The sequence below is a fragment of the Prionailurus bengalensis genome, chromosome D2, assembly GCF_016509475.1.
Source record: "Prionailurus bengalensis isolate Pbe53 chromosome D2, Fcat_Pben_1.1_paternal_pri, whole genome shotgun sequence".
NCBI classification, from domain to species: Eukaryota; Metazoa; Chordata; class Mammalia; order Carnivora; family Felidae; genus Prionailurus; species Prionailurus bengalensis.
In genome coordinates, this window is record NC_057351.1 from 45,780,520 (window position 1) to 45,800,225 (window position 19,706).

The window sequence follows — 19,706 nt, forward strand, 5'->3', positions numbered from 1 at the left end:
CAACTCACCCTTCCCTTGGGGCCACTTCTCCGCAGTTGATACACAGGTGTCCATTACTGTTTAGCTAGCAAACCCTCCCAGTGGGTTTATTTCCAAGCCCCACACTGGGGACTTTTGAGCGTTTTACTCAGAACATCCCAGTTAAGCGGCTCAAGAATGCCCACATGGAGGGGTCTGGGACACACACCTGACCGGGGAGAAACAGTCCAGGATACACACAAGGTTGGGACTCAGAACAAGCACACTGGTTTTCTTTCAGTTGCATGTTACAGATCAATAAAGATACAGTGTTTCCTAAAGATTCTTCTTTTCACACTTTACAAAAGATGGAGTCAACATCAGTCCATCACATCGAAGCATATCGTGCTCGTTCTTTTACTTGGGAGAGGGGTCTCTTGGAGGTCTGTGGAGAGGTATGGGGAAAGGACACCCCCTACCCCATCCTGTCCCCCCCCCCCCCGCCCCATTGGACACTAACCAACCTCACAACAAGCTCCCGAGCCCCTCCCACTGGGGATGGGAGAATAGAGAAACACCAAGATTATGATTCCTAAGCAAGAGGGGCTGGCCAGGATTGAACCTGAGAGCCCAAATAATCCAAACTCGACCTCCTTTCCATTCTCCCACACAGCACTTAGAGAGCGTCAACTACAGCAAAGGTATAATCGCATGGCTGGAAATAGGAGTCCCTAATGGAAGGGCAGAGCTGGTAAAAGGGAAGAACTGGGCAGAACTGGGAAAGGGGAAGATCTTCATTAACGGCTCCTGGGTGGGGTGCTGAGTTCCTGTTAGTCCTCTATGATTCGATGGAAATTAAAAAAAACTTGTTGTGGTAAAATACACATAATAAAAAAATTTACCATCTTAACCACAGTTGAAGGTACAGTTCAGTACTGTTAAGTATATTCGCATTGCCATGCAGCTATCTTCACCACCCACCTCCAGAATTCTCCTAGAACTGCTACCCTGTACCCATTAAACCACACCCCCTACTCCCCCTCCGCCCCGCCCCTGGCAACCGCCATTCTTTCTGTCTCTATCATTTTGCCTCTTCTCGGTACCTCCCCCAGTTGGAGTCATACAATATTTGTCTTTTTGCAACTGTTTTATTTCACATAGCACAGCATCCTCCAGGTCCGTCCGTGTTGTAGCATAGGTCAGAATTTCCTTCCCTTCTAAGGTGGAATCATGTTCTATCATACGTATATACCACTCTTTGCTTACACATTCATCTGCCAATGGACACTTGGGGGTGCTTCCACAGTTTAGCTACTGCACACAATGCTGCTACACACATGGGTGCAAAAACCTCTCTTGAAGACTCTGCTCTCAATTATTTTGGGCATGTGTGCAAAAGTGGAATTGCTGGATCATGTGACAAATCTATTTTTAATTTTTTGAGAAACCACTCTGCTGCTTTCTGCAGTGGCTGCACCATTTTACATTCCCATCTATATGGAACTGCTTTTTTTTTTTTTTTTTTTTTTTTTTTTTAAGTAGGCTCCAGGCTCAGTGTGGAGCCCAGAGTCGGGGGGACCAGACCTCACAACCCTGAGATCAAGACCTGAGCACCTGGGTGGCTCAGTCAGTTAAGCGTCCTACTTCGGCTCAGGTCACGATCTCACGGTTCGTGGGTTCGAGCCCCACGCCAGGCTCTGTACTGACAGCTTGGAGCCTGGTTCGAATTCCGTATCTTCCTCTCTCTCTCTTTCTGTCCCTCCCCTGCTCACGCTCTGTCTCCCTCTCTTTCAAATATGGATAATAAAAGATTAAAAATTAAAAAAAAAAAAAGAGTAGGACGCTTAACTGACTGAGCCACCCAGGCATCCCTACATGGAGATGCTTTTAACATTCACTTATCTAGCATCAGTGCTTCGAGACTAATCAACCAGATCAACCAGACCCAGCAAATCACAGAAACCCATAGCCTCTTACATATACGATTTCATTATAATCTCCTGCACTCCCTTGACACTTTGCAATGAGCACTTGAAGCTTCACCATGCTAACTGATGTCTAAATGCGCAAGGTGAGGCATCCCAGCCTCAAGCAATTTTCGTAGAAGGAAGAGCGTTCGGGTAACCAGGTATCTGGGTTACGTGAGGCACCAGGCCAGCAGTAGGTTATGCACACACGCTTACCTTTCATGTAAGCCAAGCCAAAGTAGGTGAGCTCCCCAAGGTTGACAAAAGACATGACAGCACTGAAGACAGCTCCTGCCGTTGACATAATGTCACATTTCACCTCCAGACACTGCCCACTCAACAGCACCACACAGAGGGCCCTGAGAGCCAAATAGGATTTCCCTTTTTTGGTCTGAAAATGATAATAGTATCAATTGTAACAATAACTTACAAGACACGGAGTCTTGACTGTGGGCTAGCTACTGTGCTAAGCACTTTATACGCATTGTCTCACTTAATGAAAAACCACCTTATGAGATAAGCATGTTAGGGTTCCCATACCGTAGATGAAAAATGAGGTTCAAAGATACTAGCTAAGGGATGACAAGCATAGGAAGGGACGGTGCCAGAATTAGTAGGAGGCAGAACTGGACCCAAGTCCGCATTCTATAAGGCTCTGCAGGGACTCTAAAGGCTGGGAGGCGGATCCAGTGGATGTCTCCCCCTTGCTGAAACCCCAGCTGCCCCTTGGGCTCCGCTTCCTAGAAGGGCTTAGGCTTCTCAGGGACCTCATCCATGGATCATATGTCCCAGGCCTGTCAATCACCCTGAATCTGTTCCTCCAGCCCCCACCCCCAGTGCACAGCAGAGAGAATAGGGGTGGGCACAGATCCAATGAGGAGATAGGAGTTAAGGGGATTGTTCTGAACCAAGAAGTTGCTCAGCAGAGCCACATCCAAAGATAAGCAGCAGCCAGACTTCTCTCTTCACCCTGCTGAGATTAATTCTAGATTCATCTGCTACCACAGCCCCACCCTGACCACAGCTGCCACCACTCAGCCACCCATCATTCTGCCCCCACATGGGCTTGTTGCCTGTGTCTTTGCATGCAATGTCCCCTGCTTAGAATACTCCTCCTCTCCTTCCCCACATGGCAGGTTCCTACCAGTTTTTTAGGTCTGGCTCAAAATCCTTGTCTGTGGCCTGGAGGGCAGAGCCACCCACTCCCTTTTCTACTTCCATGGCACCTTGTGCTCAGAGCCCTGGCCTCTCTAAGGACATAGGCTGAGTCTCACCTGTGTCCAAAGCCCAGCCAGGGGTCTGGCCTAGACCTCCATCCAGAAAGTCCTCATTCGAGGACAGTCATGGATATGGACACTGACATGCGTGACTTTAGTGTCATGGAGACCATGCCTGTGACCACATCCCAACCCTTGTGGCACCCAGGGGCAGCCCCCACATTCCAGGGGCCAGTGTGGAACTGACGTCCCTGTATGAAAGGGTTCCTACATGATCCTGGGCAGGGCTGATCACACAATACACTCTGAGGAGGTGTGGGGGCACCCATGTGCTCTGAAGGGCCCTCTGCTTGGGTTTAATGTTCTACAAGGGCCCCCTTGAAATTCTTAATAGTTGTGCCTTTGAACGTGTGTTTTCTAAGTGGGGCCCAATGGGACAATGAAGCTTCTGCTGCCCACCTGCCAGGACAGGTCCTGGCTGCAAACTCCCTTACACCCTGGTGCTCCAGCCCAGCCCAACCTGTCCCTCCCGCTGCCCCTTTCCACTCTCCAAGGAAGCCTATCTCTCCCCTCCTCTGCAGGGGGCTGGCTCAGGAAGGTCTCAGTAAAGCACACATACCTCTAAGACATCTTGGAGCAGAGCATGGCAGTGGCTGTCCCCACTCTGGTCTAGTATCATCAAAGCTCTTTGAGTGTATATCAGCAGGGACAAGCCTCTCGCCCACCCTCAATCCAGACACCGAGTGCCCCTCCAGACAGAGGCTGAACCCCTTGGGGCCCCACAGTCTTCCCTGGGCTGGGGCAACAGAGCTAAGGGAAAGGAGATTGACTTTTCCACCTCAGCAAATGGACAAGTACGAATATGCTAGAATGTAAGCTCCAGGTGGAAAGGACTCCATTTTGCTCACATTACATAGATCTGGGCTCTGGAGTGGGGCCTGGCCCCGACTAGATGCTCAAACAATATTTCCTGACTCATTAAGGCGACAAAGTTGAGCTGCATCTGGAAAGCCAAGCAGGATGAGCTGGAAGTAGCAGAAGGCTCGTCTTCAAGGAGAAGAGGAAGTGCTGAAGGACGGGAAGCAGGAGTGGGACTTGGCAGAGGGCTCTGGCAGGAGCCTGGAAGAGAGAGTGAGCACCCCCCCACCCAGGGCCCTCCCAGCCTGAGACCCCACTCAGGGGTCAGTCAGCCTCCAGGCCTTCTCAGCAGTGTGGCTCCCTCCCCACCCTCCACCCCTGCCCAGTCAACCCAAAGGTTACCACAATTGATCCAGGCAGGTGCACAGTCACTGGGGCCTCTCCAGCCAGCAAGACGAACTCCGGCCTGGAGAACTGTGGGAAACACTCGGAGTCACTCATGGTCAGAAGAGAAGTCACATTCCAGGGATCTGGGCCCCCCTCCCGATTCTGGGACTGGGCTCCCCCATGGGCTCATCTCCCCTCATCCCCTATCTATTCCCCCTTCCCCACAGCCAGCAGGAAATAGACTCCAGGGAAATGGGGCTCAACTGGGCCGAGGCCCCAGCTAGGCTGGACATTTCAAAGCCAAAGTCTTAATGGTGAGTATAGTGCTCTTATGGTGGGTGTCTCCTTCGTTATATGTTTCATAATTCACGCATCGTTACATAATCTTTTATATGTATCAAAATCATAAAACACATTATATGAGACAAATAGATATTAAACGCAAGAGATTTTCTAAAGTAAAAATACCTTTAGATTTAAGTTTGAGGAAACATTTTCCTAGCTCTGCATGTTGAGTCACTAAGGTACATGGACAGCTCTTCCCAATTGCACATTGTTTGTATCACGCTTGTGACCGGGAAATACTTTGATAACCGTCGCTGTTTAGACCTAGCCATCATCCTGTGGGGTGATTATTCTCGACGCATTGGGCAGGAAATTGAGGCTCCAAGAGGTTAAGAAACTTGCCAAAATCTAACACCAGAGAGTGTTAGGATTGGGTGGGCCCACAAATGTGTTCCCCAAAAGAATCAACAAGACTTCTGTCTCAAAAGGGCAGCTGGCACGTGACTTGTGTCCTGTAAGTTTCCAGTAGAAGCGTCCTTAGTGAGTGATCATGAAGAAAAATCAAAGAAGGTGAAAAAGGCCTCCTTGACCCTGTCTACATCCCCCCCCCGCCCCCCCACCAACCAAGCTCATGAGAACCTGCGAGTGGCCTCTGAGGGCATCAGGGCCTGGCGGGGAGTGTGGGAGCTGAAAGTCACAAGGGGGAGGATGTCCTGAAGCTGCTCTAGGCTCAACTACTGTCGAATTAAAAAGCTTTAAGCAAATCTCTCTGCAACAGACAAAGGTTTTCTGGGGGCACCTGAGTCTGATCCCCAAAGGGATCTAGATGCACAGGCAGAACGGCTGGCAAAGGCAGCCTCCTCAGCGAGCAGCCAGCCCAGCGAGGGTTCGTCCTTGCTCTAGGGGGCCCTGATCCCCTCGGGATCACTGAGGGCTTGTGTGATTATTAGGACAATTTTTCAGCTCATGCCGTGTCATTCAAGGAACAGGGGTGCTTCTCTTCTAACCACCACAAGTGGCTGGTTCCAGGGCTGTGTCCGGCAGAAGGTGCACCCTGGACCACCCCTGATCTCACCCTCCAGCGCAGGCTTAGTAAGCTGGACCCTCAGGAGAGACCGGCCTGCCTGCAAGGAGACACTGTTCCCGGAGGCATGAGCACACTGCAGGGACCACTGGACATCCATCCCCCCTGTCAACCTGGACGTCAAGGCCAAGGCATCCTGGCCTGGCTACCCTGTAGCCTCTACTCCTCACACTTGCCCAAACCCTATTACCCTGTGTACCAAGCAGAATGGAGAATCTCCCTTCCCTTTCTGCTTACCCAAACCTTTGCTCCTGCGTTTTGCCTGCTCACAAGGCCCCCTTCCAAGTACATTCGGCCTTGTCAGCTCTCTTATTTCATATGCCTTGTTTTGCCATTACCCCACATTGATGGCAGTCAACTTTCCTGAACAGCTGGACCTGGCTACTTCAACCTTCTATCCTACACAGCACTTACCACAGCAAGGCCACTCAGTAAACACCTATCGCCCGGATTGCAACTGTAAAGTTTATTTTAGTTTAGTTCTGCAAATCTCAGCGCAGGGGGCCTGGCCACCCCACCCCCCAGAGGAACCTGCCCACTTTCAACTACTGTGTCAGCCACACACAGGTCCCCATTCACACCTCTCTGGAGAACATCCTCCGGTCCCCTTTTGCTCACCTTTCCTTTCCTTTGCAGAAAAGCCCTTTGAGAAGGAGTTGCCGGCTGTGAGATTTCTGCTGCCACAGACAGAGCGGTGCTGGAGCTGAGCCGCGGTCCCTCCTGAAGATTTGGGGGAACTTCAATTGGAAGAGCACTGGCCAGTGGTCAAGAAGGGGAGAGATGATTAACAAAGGAAACAGCCTCCAACAGTCAAAGCCCATACGTGCAGGTGCTCAGCTGGACAGGGTGTGTTCGCACTTAGCCTTGGCCCCACGCCTATGGGAGAAATTACCATGTCCACTTTTCCAATGAGGCAGCTAGGGCTGCATAGGGAAGGAGCGGGGCGGGGTCTGAGGTGCAAGGCCACAGTCCACTTCTTCCCCACCTCCAAGACCCTGCTTTGGCTCACTGTGCTCAGGACAGGCAGGTCCTGTGACGCCAGCTCCTGAACACCCTGACACAGGTAATGGGATCGCAGGAGGCTCTGACTTTCCTGCTTAGAATTTAATATATTGTTCAGGGGCGCCTGGGTGGTTCAGTAGGTTGAGTGTCTGACTTTGGCTCAGGGTGCGATCTCACAGTTCGTGAGTTCGAGCCCCCTATCAGCTCTCGGCTGTCAGCGCAGAGCCTGCTTCAGAACTTCTGCCCCTCCACCACACAAGCACACACACGCTCTCTCTCTCTCTCAAAAATAAATTAACATTTGAAAAGATAAAGGAAGTGTTTCAAGAAAAAAGAATTTTATATATCGTTCAAAATGTTTTGGAAGTAGGGGAGCCTGGGTGGCTCAGTCGGTTAAGCGTCCAACTTCGGCTCAGGTCGTGATCTCACGGTTCGGGAGTTTGATCCCCATGTCGGGCTCTGTGCTGACAGCTCAGAGCTTGGAGCCAGCTCTGGATTCTGTGTCTCCCTCTCTCTCTGCCCCTCCCCAGCTTGGTCTCTCTCTTCTCTCTCTCTCTCTCTCACACACACACAAAATTAGAAAAATTTAAAGGAACAAAATATTTTGGAAATAAAATAGACACATTGTTTCCAGCATCATAAAAAAAAAAAAGCTATTTTCATTGGGCAAATAGAAAACAGAGGTTTTTTTTTTTTTAATGTGTATTTATTTTTGAGACAGAGAGAGACATAGCATGAACGGGGGAGGGTCAGAGACAGAGAGAGAGACACAGAATCTGAAGCAGGCTCCAGGCTCTGAGCTGTCAGCACAGAGCCCGATGTGGGGCTCGAACCCACGGACCGTGAGATCATGACCTGAGCCGAAGTCAGACGCTTAACCGAGTGAGCCACCCAGGCGCCCCAAAAATAGAGTTTTAAATAGCAGGAAAAATCACTGTAAGGTGAACTCGACTGCATCCTGTCAAGACCCAGCTCTGTATTGGACATCAAGTACTGCCACAGCCCTTGGCCAAATCATGGAAGGACAACAAATCAATACATAAAAAAATAAATACCCAAGTTACAAAATTCCTAATGTTCCAGATGCAGGAGGATATCGTCTCATGTGGTTTCGAGCAGATTTAAGCATCTACATTACATTCATCCCCAAACCAACCGCTTCTCCCTGACCCCTGTCCTTTGCATCTCTCTGTCCCTCTGTCCTTTCCTCCTTCCCTTTCTCTATTCCTTCCTCCCTCCCTCCCTCTTTTTCTCAACTCTGCCATTGTCATGAGAACAATCCCCGGGCAAGCCTGCTGGTGAAGAGCCAGGGCGCCCCCAGATAACAGCCAGCCACCCCCAGAAGTGAGGCTGACTAGCCAGGCTGCAGCCAATCACAAAGGCATCTGGCAGAGTCCAGAAGAACCTCCCAGCGGAGCACAGTCTGAATTCCCAACTCCCATAATCAAGAGCTAAATAAACCATTATCTTCAGACAGCGTGTTTTGTGGTTGTTTGCTATGCTGCCTCATGGGGCAACAGAAAATCACAACATGGAAGGGTGAACTTGGTTCCCAGGGGAGACAGAACGGCCCAAAAGCACACCTGCCATCAGGCCCCTCATCACCTTGGCTGCATATCTGCTTAAATGTGTGTTTTTTTTCACCTGCCAATGGAATAGGGTCAGCTTTTTCTGGAGAAGCAAAGGGTTTTGTATCAGTAATCAGTAAAGAAGCAAGACACAGCGGTCCCCACACGGATGGCCCACCCCCTGGACACCTTACTGCTTACCTGCTAACAGAGAGGCTATGGTGACTGGGTGCTGAGGTGCTCAGACCGGGCTCCAGGGAGCTCTGGGTCTCTGTGCTTCTCTCTGAAACTAACCAAACAGCACGGTACAGGGCATGAGAAGAGGCAAAGAGCATGGCTCTCTTGAATCAAGTGGATATCAGCAGCATGACTTACAGGCTGTGTGACTTATTTACCCTCTCTGAGTCTATTTGCTCACATGAGAAATGGAAATGACAGCTAAAGGGGGTTCAGAGGAGGTTTTTTTTTTTTTTTTTTTTTTTTTTTGAGGGGGAGAATAAAACCTAGTGGCAAAGAGTACCTTGTTTTAGGGACAGAAAACAGTAGTATTAATTTTTTTAAAAACCTCCGATTCAGTTGAAGAGTAGAGACAAGATTATTCTAAAAACCATTCCTTGGACACGCCTACAGCAACAACAGAAACAATCTTTTACAGATTGCTTTTCCTTTTGCTCCACCTAGAAACTAACGAAAAGAAAGTCTTCCGTTATGTTGTGTGTTGAAATGTGTTCTTATCAGCTGGGACAGTTAAAACTCAATACAAAAAAAATTTATGTGTGATTTATATCACACAAAATTATAGCTCCAGGTGAAGCTTTCCTCAGGACCCAGCCCCTTCCCTGTGGGGGCTCTCTGGAAGAGGGGAGCTTGCCCGGGTTTTCTCTGCCACCGCGGCACGGACATCCGGCCCACTCGGGGCGGGAAACAGTAGCGTGGGAGTCTCGGGGCACCATACCCACCTCTGCAGGGGTGCAGACGCTCCAGGGCCCATACTGTTGTGTTCTCGCAGCTCGCCTGATGCAGCCTATGCCTGAGCAGGCAGCTTCTGTCCTGCTGCGCCAAGGAGCTTTCTTCCATGAGTCTCCTCTCCACCTGAAGGTCAAGTGCATCACACATCCACACCCCAAAGTCAAGAGGGGACATTTATATAGACACATACAGACTGGCTGTCAGATTAAGTCAGTTCAGAAGTATCTGTCCACACAGTGAGAGCCTAACAGTGGCAACCAGAATGTGCTCCGGACCCCACCACCCACATGCGCCCTAGAGGTAATTCACTCCCCTCCCCCCATATCAGCGCACTCAAGCACAGCCGTGCCTTTGCTCATGTGCTCCCCCGACTGGCTAGGGTCTCCCTGCTAAGCTTCTCTGTGCCTTAAAGACCCAGAACTGTGTTCTTTGTACTTTCAAAGCTCTCCACTTCTGCCCTCAAGGCAGAGGGAAGTGTCCTTTTGTCACTTTCCCTCATCACATCACTCGCATCTCCTTCTATGACACATCATATCACGTTTGCTTGCTTACCTGTCTGCCCCCACCCCACCCCACCGACCTTACTGTGTGCTTTATGCTTCATTGTAGCTCCTCCGGCTCAATGAATAGGGGCAACATGTTCAGATGCCAAGAAAGAAGGGATCCAAGAAGGAGGACAAGACAGAACAGGCATTTTCTGATTGACTGTGGACAGCATCCACCCCAGCAGTCCCCTCCTCTCCATCCACACTGCCCCTGTGTTAGTCTTGGTCTCAGTTCTCCAACCAGCCCCCTGGACTGGTGCACAGGCGCCAGGCCAGTCTCCAGCCCTGCCTCTCTCCGGTTCCTCTGAAATGCAGACCTCCTTGCATTTCTATCACAGGCACCTCGCTTGCCTCTCCCCAGTCCCAGCACTGCCCCGGCCTCAAGGGGGCCAATGCCGAAGTAATTTCTGCCCCAGAATCCCCACTCCACCCCTGTGCGGTCAGGTGGAGGCTGTCTCCACCTGAGACCACCTTCTGGCTGGGCTTATTTCCCATCCTGTCTTCCCTCCATCACTCCCGCTCTCCTACGGGCACTTACCCAATAAATAACATGCATAAGCATCACCATTTCTGGCTTTGTTTGGAGGGAACCCCATGTAAGCCAAATGCCTACTATGTGCCAGCCTCTTACTAGGCGGTGGGGAGCACACGGGGCAGCAAATGTGACAAGTGCAGCAGGGAGACCCTCTGCAGACACAAGATAGCAGAGGGAGGGAGGGACCAGGGACTGTAGGCACAGTCAGGGAAAGTTCCTTGCATGAAGCCTAGTTGAATTTTGACAGGTGACCTGACTCACGGATTACAAACATGTAATGTCATTGTTTTTGTGTAAAGAGCTTCTTTGAAAGATTCCAAGAATCTCAGCCACATTAGAAATCTGGGCTTGCTCAACCGTCTTTACCAGCACTGCCCAACAGAACTGCAAGGCTGGGATTGTTCTAGATCTTCCGTGTCCAGGATGGTCATCAGCAGCTGCATGTGGCTACTGAGCACTTGAAACGTGGTAGGTATGACCGAGGAGCTGAAGATTTTACTTGCATTTCAATTAACTATAATTTAGCTAATGTAAATGTCAATAGCTCCCCCTAGCTAGTGGCTCCTAGGTTGAGAAGCGCAGATCTACACTGACCTCCGAGATGGTGCCCAGAACCAAGCCAGCCAGCCGTCTAACGTGGAGACCGGCAGAGGTTGGGTATACGGCCACTTCTTCCCAATGAACCCGACAAGCTTCCAGAACTGACTGCAAGGGGAGCCGCCTGCGAGGCTGGTCTTCACACATGGTCAGCAGAATGGAGCTCAAGGGCTCACGGAGCTGCAGAGGCTGGAGAGAAGAGGGGCTGCATGAGAAGCCTGGACAGCTGAGCCCAATACCTTGTCGGGTGTGCGGTGGGGACTAATGGAAACAGATGATCTCATTACCACTAGACAGACACCTGCTCCTTCTGGAGCGTTTGGGGACAGACACAAGATATATCACCGAGGCCACAAAATGCAGAGCAATGATCTCTATGCCAGCTGTGTGAAGTTTGCTCCTTTCTAGTCTGGAATGTTCTTTGGTACCCAGAGAGCACAAACCTGTGCTTGGAATACTTATGAAAAATAGGTGCTTGACAAAGTGGGCATCCACCCATGCCAAGTACACACATCAAACCAGGGATCAGCCTTCAACTCACACCCACCTGGGTAACCTGTCAAATTATTTCTCGATTACTTCTCAAATGCAATTACTTCTCAAATTACTTCCTCAATTACTTTCTGCCAAATTACTTCTCGAATTATTTAGGTGGATCTCACTGGGCCTTTCCCCTAGAATGTGAGCTCCAGAAACATAAGGGCTGTGCCTTTTCATCCTTGGGCATTTCCAATGGTCAACACAAGGTCAATAATCACTGGTTGAACTTTATGTCACATGCAGCCATGAAGCAAAAGAAAAACTATTTGCTTAAGCATTTCCCTTGTGCATTCAAGTAGCCACCATTTATATTGGGAAAGTACTCAAAATCAGGCTTTTTGTCCCGCTCACCCATACCGTGAGTCATTTTCGAGGTAAGGGCTGCCCTACCATTTCCTGCCATGGAGCATCAGTTGTGAATTCCCATCTCCATGTGTAAGAGGGATGCTGCGTTCTGGACTCATACAGCAAATCCCAATGCCTGAACTACAAAGTGGGAGACAGTCCCTGTCTTCAAAGACTTCACAGTCTGATGAGAAATATGGTCACCGAAAGAGACAAGGACTGGGACGCCTGGGTGGTCAGTCAATTAAGCATCCAACTTCAGTTCAGGTCATGATCTCACAGTTTGTAGGTTTGAGCCCCGCTTCGGGCTCTGTGCTGACAACTCAGAGCCTGGAGACTGCTTCCGATTCTGTGTCTCCCTCTCTCTCTGCCCCTCTCTTGCTTGCACTCTCTCTCTCTCTCTCTCTCTAAAAAATAAATAAACATTAAAAAGAGAGAGAGAGATAAGGACTCAAGTCTTGGGAAGCACAGACATGGTGATAACACAGAGGAAAAGGTCTAACCCAACCTGGGGAGGGAACGAGGAGCTGGGGGAAAGAACTTGAACTAAATCTCAAAAAGCACACTGGTGTTAACCAGGAGAAAAGTGGGGGGAGGAACCGCAGATAGAAGGAGCAGTATATAGTAAGGATGGCATGTCTGAAAAGAAGGGCACTGTGGGCAGGACAGAGCCCAGGGGAAAATGACAACACAGGGCCCCTTGTTCAAAACTTTTAAGAATTTCAAGACGGTGACATCAGAGCATTACATCAAGCACGGGCCCTTGTAAGCGCAGGGCACTATTCGATTACACAGGCCACACGCCCGTGAAACTGGCCCTGATTATGGAAGAGCTCCAGAGGGGAACCAGAGCTACTAAGAGCCCAATTTGGGGCTCCAGGTATGCCCTGCTGAGAAGTGGAATCTAACCCCATGAGTAGAGTGGGAAGGTAAGAAGGATATCACACGAGGAGGGATGAGAATACAAAGCACCAGGAAACACTGGGGTGTTGAATTAGAGAGACAAAGGTGAGATAGAAGGAAGGGAGGGAGGGAGAAAGGAAGGGAGGGAGGAAAGAAGAGGGAAGGAGGGAAGGAGGGAAGGAAGGAAGGAAGGAAGGAAGGAAGGAAGGAAAAAAAGAAGGAAGAGGAGAATTCTCTGGCTCTTGTTACCCTGGTCTAAGAAATTCTTATAGTGTGAGATGAAAATTTGCACACACACACAAACACACATACTCTGTAGTCCAAAGTTTTATACAGTGCTGTGATAAAAGTTTAAAATTTTTCTATGCTTTAAGCTTTCTTGGAGTCTTTAATAAATTACTCTGCAAAATCTTGAAGAGGAAGGTAATAGAGGGAGCATTTTCCCAAATCAATTGAGCACAGAACCCTTTTTCAGGAAAGCATCTCACGTCAGGAACGGCTGCTTTAAAGCCTGTTTTATAAATCTGCATCTATAAAATCCTCTAGTTTGCCACTTCCTCTGAGCGGATAAGTCTTATTTTGCTTGCCAACCCTAAATCGTGGCTGCCTGGATGGCCATGTTGAGTAGCATTCTGCGGTGGTTTCTAAACTCAGCGGGAACACTTCTGTAACCCGTTGGCAATGCCTTCCTAGAAACCAGGAGGACGGAGTGGTGACACAGAGCTCAAGAGAAGTGGTCCCTGTCCTGAAGAAAACTGCTCCTTAAATCCAAAGACATGACCTGGCAAGACTTTGAGTACCTTGTTTACAGACCTGATTTTGTGGGACATGAAAGCCTGCTGACCAGTAGAGAGTCATTCCTAAAGAATAGACGTGCACCTGCTCAAGAGAAAAAGCACAAGATTAGATTTCGGTCACCTCTGGTATTCCATAGTCCTGCAAACAAAACACGATTCCATTTCCATGTGCGGCAGACAGTGTTGGCCGGCTAGCCCCCCCACCACCTGCAACTCCCGTGAACTTCCCGTCTCCCACTCTAGCGGCTTAAAACCACAGCGACTTTGGCAAGAGACGCAAGGGGAGTCTGTTAAGGGGCTTTTGAGAAAGCTTTTGCTTTACTGACAATAAGAACACAGTCCATGGTCCCACTTTTTCCTCAATTTTGCCTCGAATGCTGACAATATATATGGATCATAGCTGCCATCTTGGGACCATGAGGCAACAGGCACCAGAAAAAAGACCAGCAGCTCGGGGCGCCTGGGTGGCGCAGTCGGTTAAGCGTCCGACTTCAGCCAGGTCACGATCTCGCGGTCCGTGAGTTCGAGCCCCGCGTCGGGCTCTGGGCCGATGGCTCAGAGCCTGGAGCCTGTTTCCGATTCTGTGTCTCCCTCTCTCTCTGCCCCTCCCCCGTTCATGCTCTGTCTCTCTCTGTCCCAAAAATAAATAAACGTTGAAAAAAAATTAAAAAAAAGAAAAAAGACCAGCAGCTAAAAAGGGTAGAATGTAAATACACAGCCTGGATCCTCGATGACATTTACTGAGCCGCCGACCAATCCCAAGACTCCTGGTGAAGCAAATAATAACTCTATCTGTGGTGCAAGCCGCTGGACTTTAGGCTTTCTGATGGCGCATAGCTGAAACCATCTGCACGTGTCACACTATGGGACAGCCTGCTTTAAAAATTTTTTTTTAACGTTTACTTATTTTTGAGACAGAGAGAGACAGAGTATGAACGGGGGAGGGTCAGAGAGAGGGAGACACAGAATCTGAAACAGGGTCCAGGCTCTGAGCTGTCAGCACAGAGCCCGATGCGGGGCTTGAACTCACAGACCACGAGATCATGACCTGAGCCGAAGTCGGCCGCTTAACCGACTGAGCCACGCAGGCGCCCCTGGGACAGCCTGCTTTAAAAGCATCGCCTGTCAGAAAACAAGATGAAATAGAAGAACATTATCTGACTTCTCCACCCTCACTTCCTTCATCTTCAAAATGAGGATTCTGGGGCACCTGGGTGGCTCAGTCGGTTAAGTGTCTGACTTTGGCTCAGGTCATGCTCTCCCGGTTCGTGGGTTTGAGCCCCCCATCAGGTTCTGTGCTGACAGCTCAGAGCCTGGAGTCTGCTTCAGATTCTGGTCTCCTTTCTCTGCCCATCTCCCGCTCACACTCTGTCTCTCTTGCTTTCAAAATAAACATTAAAAAATTGTTTTAATAATAAAAAGAAAATAATAATAATAAAGTGAGTATTCTACCTGAATACTCATGAGGATTGAGTAAAAAGAACCTGCAAATGGTCATGAAAATTGTTTATCATTATCAGACGTGGAGCACTTACATGCCAAGCTCTGCTCCAAGCCTTTTACTTACATTAACTCATTCGGTCCTCACCACCATCCTGTGAGGTTGGTATTTTAATTGTCTCCATTATACAGAAGAGGCGACGCAAAGGCAACTTTGGGAACTTTCCCAAAGAAGACCTAAAGCCAGGCACCGGAGCCTTGGCTATGTTGCTTCTGGATTATACTAAGTTTCCAATCAATGTCAATCTGTTATTGTTGTGGGGCTTCTACTGTAATTGACAAGGCACATTCCCCTTAGGATCACGGGAAATGACTTTTGAGAACTTCAGAAGGGACACGCTGAATTCATAAAACATAGTATGTGGAAAATACACGCTTATTTGAGCCATCCACTCAGTTAAGTACAAGTGACTTTGGTTTTGGCTTCTGGCATCCCTAGGTCAAGAGCATGTGTCCAGTATCACACGTGCCAATTGTCTCTCTGACCTTATATCCCCAACCCAATCAACCAGCCCTCTGAGGAACGTGACTAGACACCTGCAGACAAGTTCACAGATTTCATCCTCACCTCTGGAGAAATGGTCTTGAGAGCAGATGCTAGAGCCGTGCCCTGAGCACTGCCAGAGGCACCGTCCACACTGGGGAACTGACCTGGATTCCAAATGCTCTAAGTACCCTTGGTGGTGCCTAAGGCCAAAGTGACAACAGGCTTCCTCCCAAATCCCAAATCCAGCCCCTTAGTATATGCTGCCTGGAGAAGGGTGGTGACAGTTTTGAATGCAACTCCTGGTGCCACGGGAAAGAACAGCATGATCGATTGTTGATGTCTGCCATGAGCACAGGATGGGGTGATAGTGGCTTGAGTGACTCATAGTTAGAGACCAGCGCACACCTTCCACCTGCACTGGAACTCGCCAAGCAGTGGGAAAAATGTCTCTGTGTGCTGGGAGAGCTGGATATTGGTCTGAGGAGAGGAGTCGGCATACATCCTCCAAAGCTCAGGACGGAGCCCAGAGCTGGGGGAAGATTGTGAGCACAGCCTCTGCTGAGACCACTTTCCTGACTGCTCACCTCACCTCCCACAGGACCTGAGCCAAGTTGGATGCAGAGAGGAGCCTGCAGTGGACGGAAGAGAAGAGCAATTAACAGAACTGAATGGTAGGGATGTGTTAAGAGGGGTAATGGCCAGGTGACCTGGCCTACTAAGCACCAGTTTGCCACAATTCAGCCCCCAGGAAGCTAAGTCCCTGCATTTCTGGGGTGCATCAGCATGCGCCCCTCTAGTGGCTGCTCAGAAGGTCAGATCCCCCTGGGGTGCCTGGGTGGCTCAGTCGGTTAAGCGTCCAACTTGGGCTCAGGTCATGATCTCACAGTTTGTGAGTTGGAGCCCCACATCGGGCTCTGTGCTGACAGCTCAGAGCCTGGAGCCTGCTTCGGATTCTGTGTCTCATTCTTTCTCTGCCCCTCCCCCACTTGTGCTCTGTCTCTCAAAAATAAATAAAATGTTTAAAAAAATTATAAAGAAAATAAAAGAAAGTCAGATCCCCTGGCTCCAGCTGTGGCATGTCAGCTGACTCCAGACTGTAGGAGGCACCACCAGAGAGACCCAAACAAAGGGACTGAGAGGCACCCACATCTGTATCTAACACAGGGGTCCAGGGATTTATCCCTGAGATTCTGTCAGTGCAGGGAAGAGTAGAGGGGCTCGGGGTGCTGGGTGTCTGCCTGTGGGTGACAGAGTCAGGGCCACTGCAATGGGGAACTTGATGCTTTCGCTATCGTGATCTGACTTGGAGACACGTGGGCCCACATAAACCAACCCTGGAAGCCCCCAAGCCCCTGTTATCTGAGCCCGAAGGAAAAGCAGCCTCCGTTCCAGGACGCCTTCTCCTTCCAAGAGAGGCGGAATTTCCAGGCTGTACTTCTCTCCTGAAAGGATGGCAAGAAGAAGCAGAACTCGCTGATTAAGAGCCCACTATGCCCTGAGGGCTGGGTGCCTGCCTTACACCACTTTCTCCTTAGATTTTCTTCTTATGGGGCGCCTGGGTGGCTCAGTCGGTTAAGCATCCGACTTCAGCTCAGGTTATGCTCTCGTGGTTCATGAGTTTGATCCCCACATGGGGCTCGCTGCTGACAGTGCAGACCCCACTTCGGATCCTCTGTCCCCCCGCCCCTCCCCCGGCCCCTGCCCTCCTTACTCTCTTTCTCTCTCTCTCTCTCTCAAAAGTAAATAAACATTTAAAAAAAGAATTTCTTCTTTTAAAAATTGAATATAATGTTTACTAGACCTTTTGCTATCCAGAAGCAAAACAAGTCTGTGAAAAAACTAAAATTACCACTGATGTTGCCACCCAGAAATAATCACTGCAGGCACCTTGGTGTATATATTTTTAGAACTCTCTCTCTCCCCTGTGTGTGTGTGTGTGTGTGTGTGTGTGTGTGTGTGTTTATTAAACTAGGGTCACATTATACATGCATATATTTAGGTTCTTTTCAAGCCATTAAATAAGCCCCCACAGCCTCATTTTAATGCTATCTTATTTACTGGACATTGTTTCCAGTTTATCACTAATGTCAACAATACAACAATAAACATTACTGCAGTTAAATCAGTCTTTACTCCTACCTTAGGATCAACTCCTGGTTGGGGACATTTTAGGGTTTTGCTACATGCTGCCACGGGTACCCATGGCTCAGACCATGTACCCACAACTTTTCCAACACTTCTTTTTGAATATTTATAATAATCTGATAGACTAAGTCAAATTAACCCCATTTTACAGGTGTAGAAATTGAAGCTCAGAGAAGGTGACCTGTCTTCATCGAATAACTAAAAGACTGGCAAAAAAAAAAAAAAAAAAAAAGCCTGGGAATAATATTCTTTAAATCCATTCTGCCTCAGTATTCCTCGGGGCTAAACTGGAAGCTGGGGATGCCACCCCCAGGACAGATCCAAGGTCCTAGGACCAGGCCTTTCCCCGGGACAGGCCCAAAGGTGCCACAGAGATGCCCCACAACTTACCTGAGATGCGTCGGGCTGTTCATCGTCACTCTGTTCCTGTAGCAGTTCAGGGGCCTTGAAAGGAGCAGCCTCTATGTGAGAAATGTGGTTCTGGAAAGAAAGACTTCCAGCTGCAGACAGCAGGGCTGACCAGGGACAGACCACATAGTCCGAGGAATCTGAAAACAAGGCCATGATGGGAGTACAGAGACATGACCACTGTCCGGAGGGCCAGTTGTAGGACTGCGACCAGCAGGTGCCCCTGGGATGGACTGAGCAATGCCCAGGGAAACATGAAGTGGATACAACCCAGATACATGCGTGCACAAGACCACGTGTTACCAAGGGCGACCACAGTGGTGGCCAGGAAACCAGCCACCTGCATCCAAATTCCTCAGTGCCCCAAGCGTCTCAAGGTCAGAGGTCCACTTGGAAATAAGCCCAAGTCTGAGTTCTTTGGAGCCAAGCCTGGGACCAAGGCAGCTGGTCTTCTGGGCGTACTGTAGGGGTTCATCAGTCTCCCCTCCCCCATCCCGGAACCGACACCTGGGGCAGGGAGGAGGGAGTGAAGAATCACGGGGAGGGTGAAACTGAATGAAGGTAGAGGTGCACAGCAGCCTCCTTTATCTTCCCACACTGGGACCCGCCTGATTGCTCATGTGGTCTCACTCATGTGTGGGGAGCCTCGGCTGCGGTCTCGCGGGTGACTTCGGAGCTGACATGTGAGTGTGCGTGCTCAGCCTTTGTTCCAGTTATTAACGTAAGGCTTCGCAGCTCCAAATTCACCTTTCAATACCTGCTCCCTGAAGCAAGCTCTCCTTTACAGCGAGTGCGACATGCAGCTTTCTCAGTAGAGGGCGCTAGAGAGACATGGCGGGAGGCGGGGCCCTCCTGCTGTTTTGGGTCTCAGAGCGCGGGCGGGAGGACACTTGGTGACGCTCTGCCCTGACAAAGAACCCGTGGTCCAGCACGCACCTCCCGGCCCCAAGTGATCACTGCTTCTGCACAGACGCCGCGGGCTCCAGGCCTCCTGGCAGCACTAGCTCCGGAAGTTATGTCTCCCCGCTGCCCTCCTCCATCTAGAGGGTCACCCTCGCCCCTGGTGGCTATTCCTGTGCCCCGCTTGTCCAGTGAACGCCAGACCCTTCTGGCCCCGCAAAGCAGCGAACTTCGCCTTCATCGTGGGCTCCAAGCACAGCAATTCCAGCAAATCTGAACCCCGATCTGGGGAAGGAGCTTCCCTTCCAAGTTTGTCCCTCACTGGTACTTCCCTCAGTCCTGGGGAACCATATCTTACAATTACTCTTCTGTTGGAATTTAATAATTCTTTATATTAACCTCCCTCCCGCTCTTTAGACCACCTAGCGTGTGGGTTCTAGCCCCTGATGGGGCACAGGTGATACACCATCTGGCAGGAGACAATATGGGAGTGTCAGCAGGGCAGCCCCCTGCCTCCTGTCCCTTATGCTCAGACTGTCCAGGTGTTGGGAGAGGCCCATATAGCTGCAGCCACTAGAAGCTCCCTAGAAGCAAGGCCTTTTGTCAACTCTGCTGCATGCCATGGGTCCGAGAGACAGGCCTGCCTTCCCAGGGCAACTCCGTAGGCAGGTGTCATTTGACTACTTGATCTAATGCTTTGGACTGATAA

At 49.9% G+C, this 19,706-nt stretch overlaps 1 protein-coding gene across 2 annotated transcripts in view; it reads right to left on the reverse strand.

Annotated features, from left to right (window-relative positions):
* FRMPD2 (FERM and PDZ domain containing 2) overlaps positions 1–19,706 on the reverse strand; it is an 87,423-nt gene that overhangs the window by 66,733 nt on the left and 984 nt on the right. For both annotated transcript variants that reach the window (XM_043596809.1, XM_043596808.1), the window contains exons 2-9: positions 18,080–18,237; positions 13,574–13,639; positions 10,970–11,161; positions 9,286–9,418; positions 8,528–8,615; positions 6,375–6,510; positions 4,403–4,474; positions 2,142–2,316 (exon numbers count right to left, since the gene is read on the reverse strand). In XM_043596809.1, the coding sequence (XP_043452744.1) occupies positions 2,142–2,316; positions 4,403–4,474; positions 6,375–6,510; positions 8,528–8,615; positions 9,286–9,418; positions 10,970–11,161; positions 13,574–13,639; positions 18,080–18,237 (1,020 nt within the window). The remainder of the gene's footprint in view (positions 1–2,141; positions 2,317–4,402; positions 4,475–6,374; positions 6,511–8,527; positions 8,616–9,285; positions 9,419–10,969; positions 11,162–13,573; positions 13,640–18,079; positions 18,238–19,706) is intronic.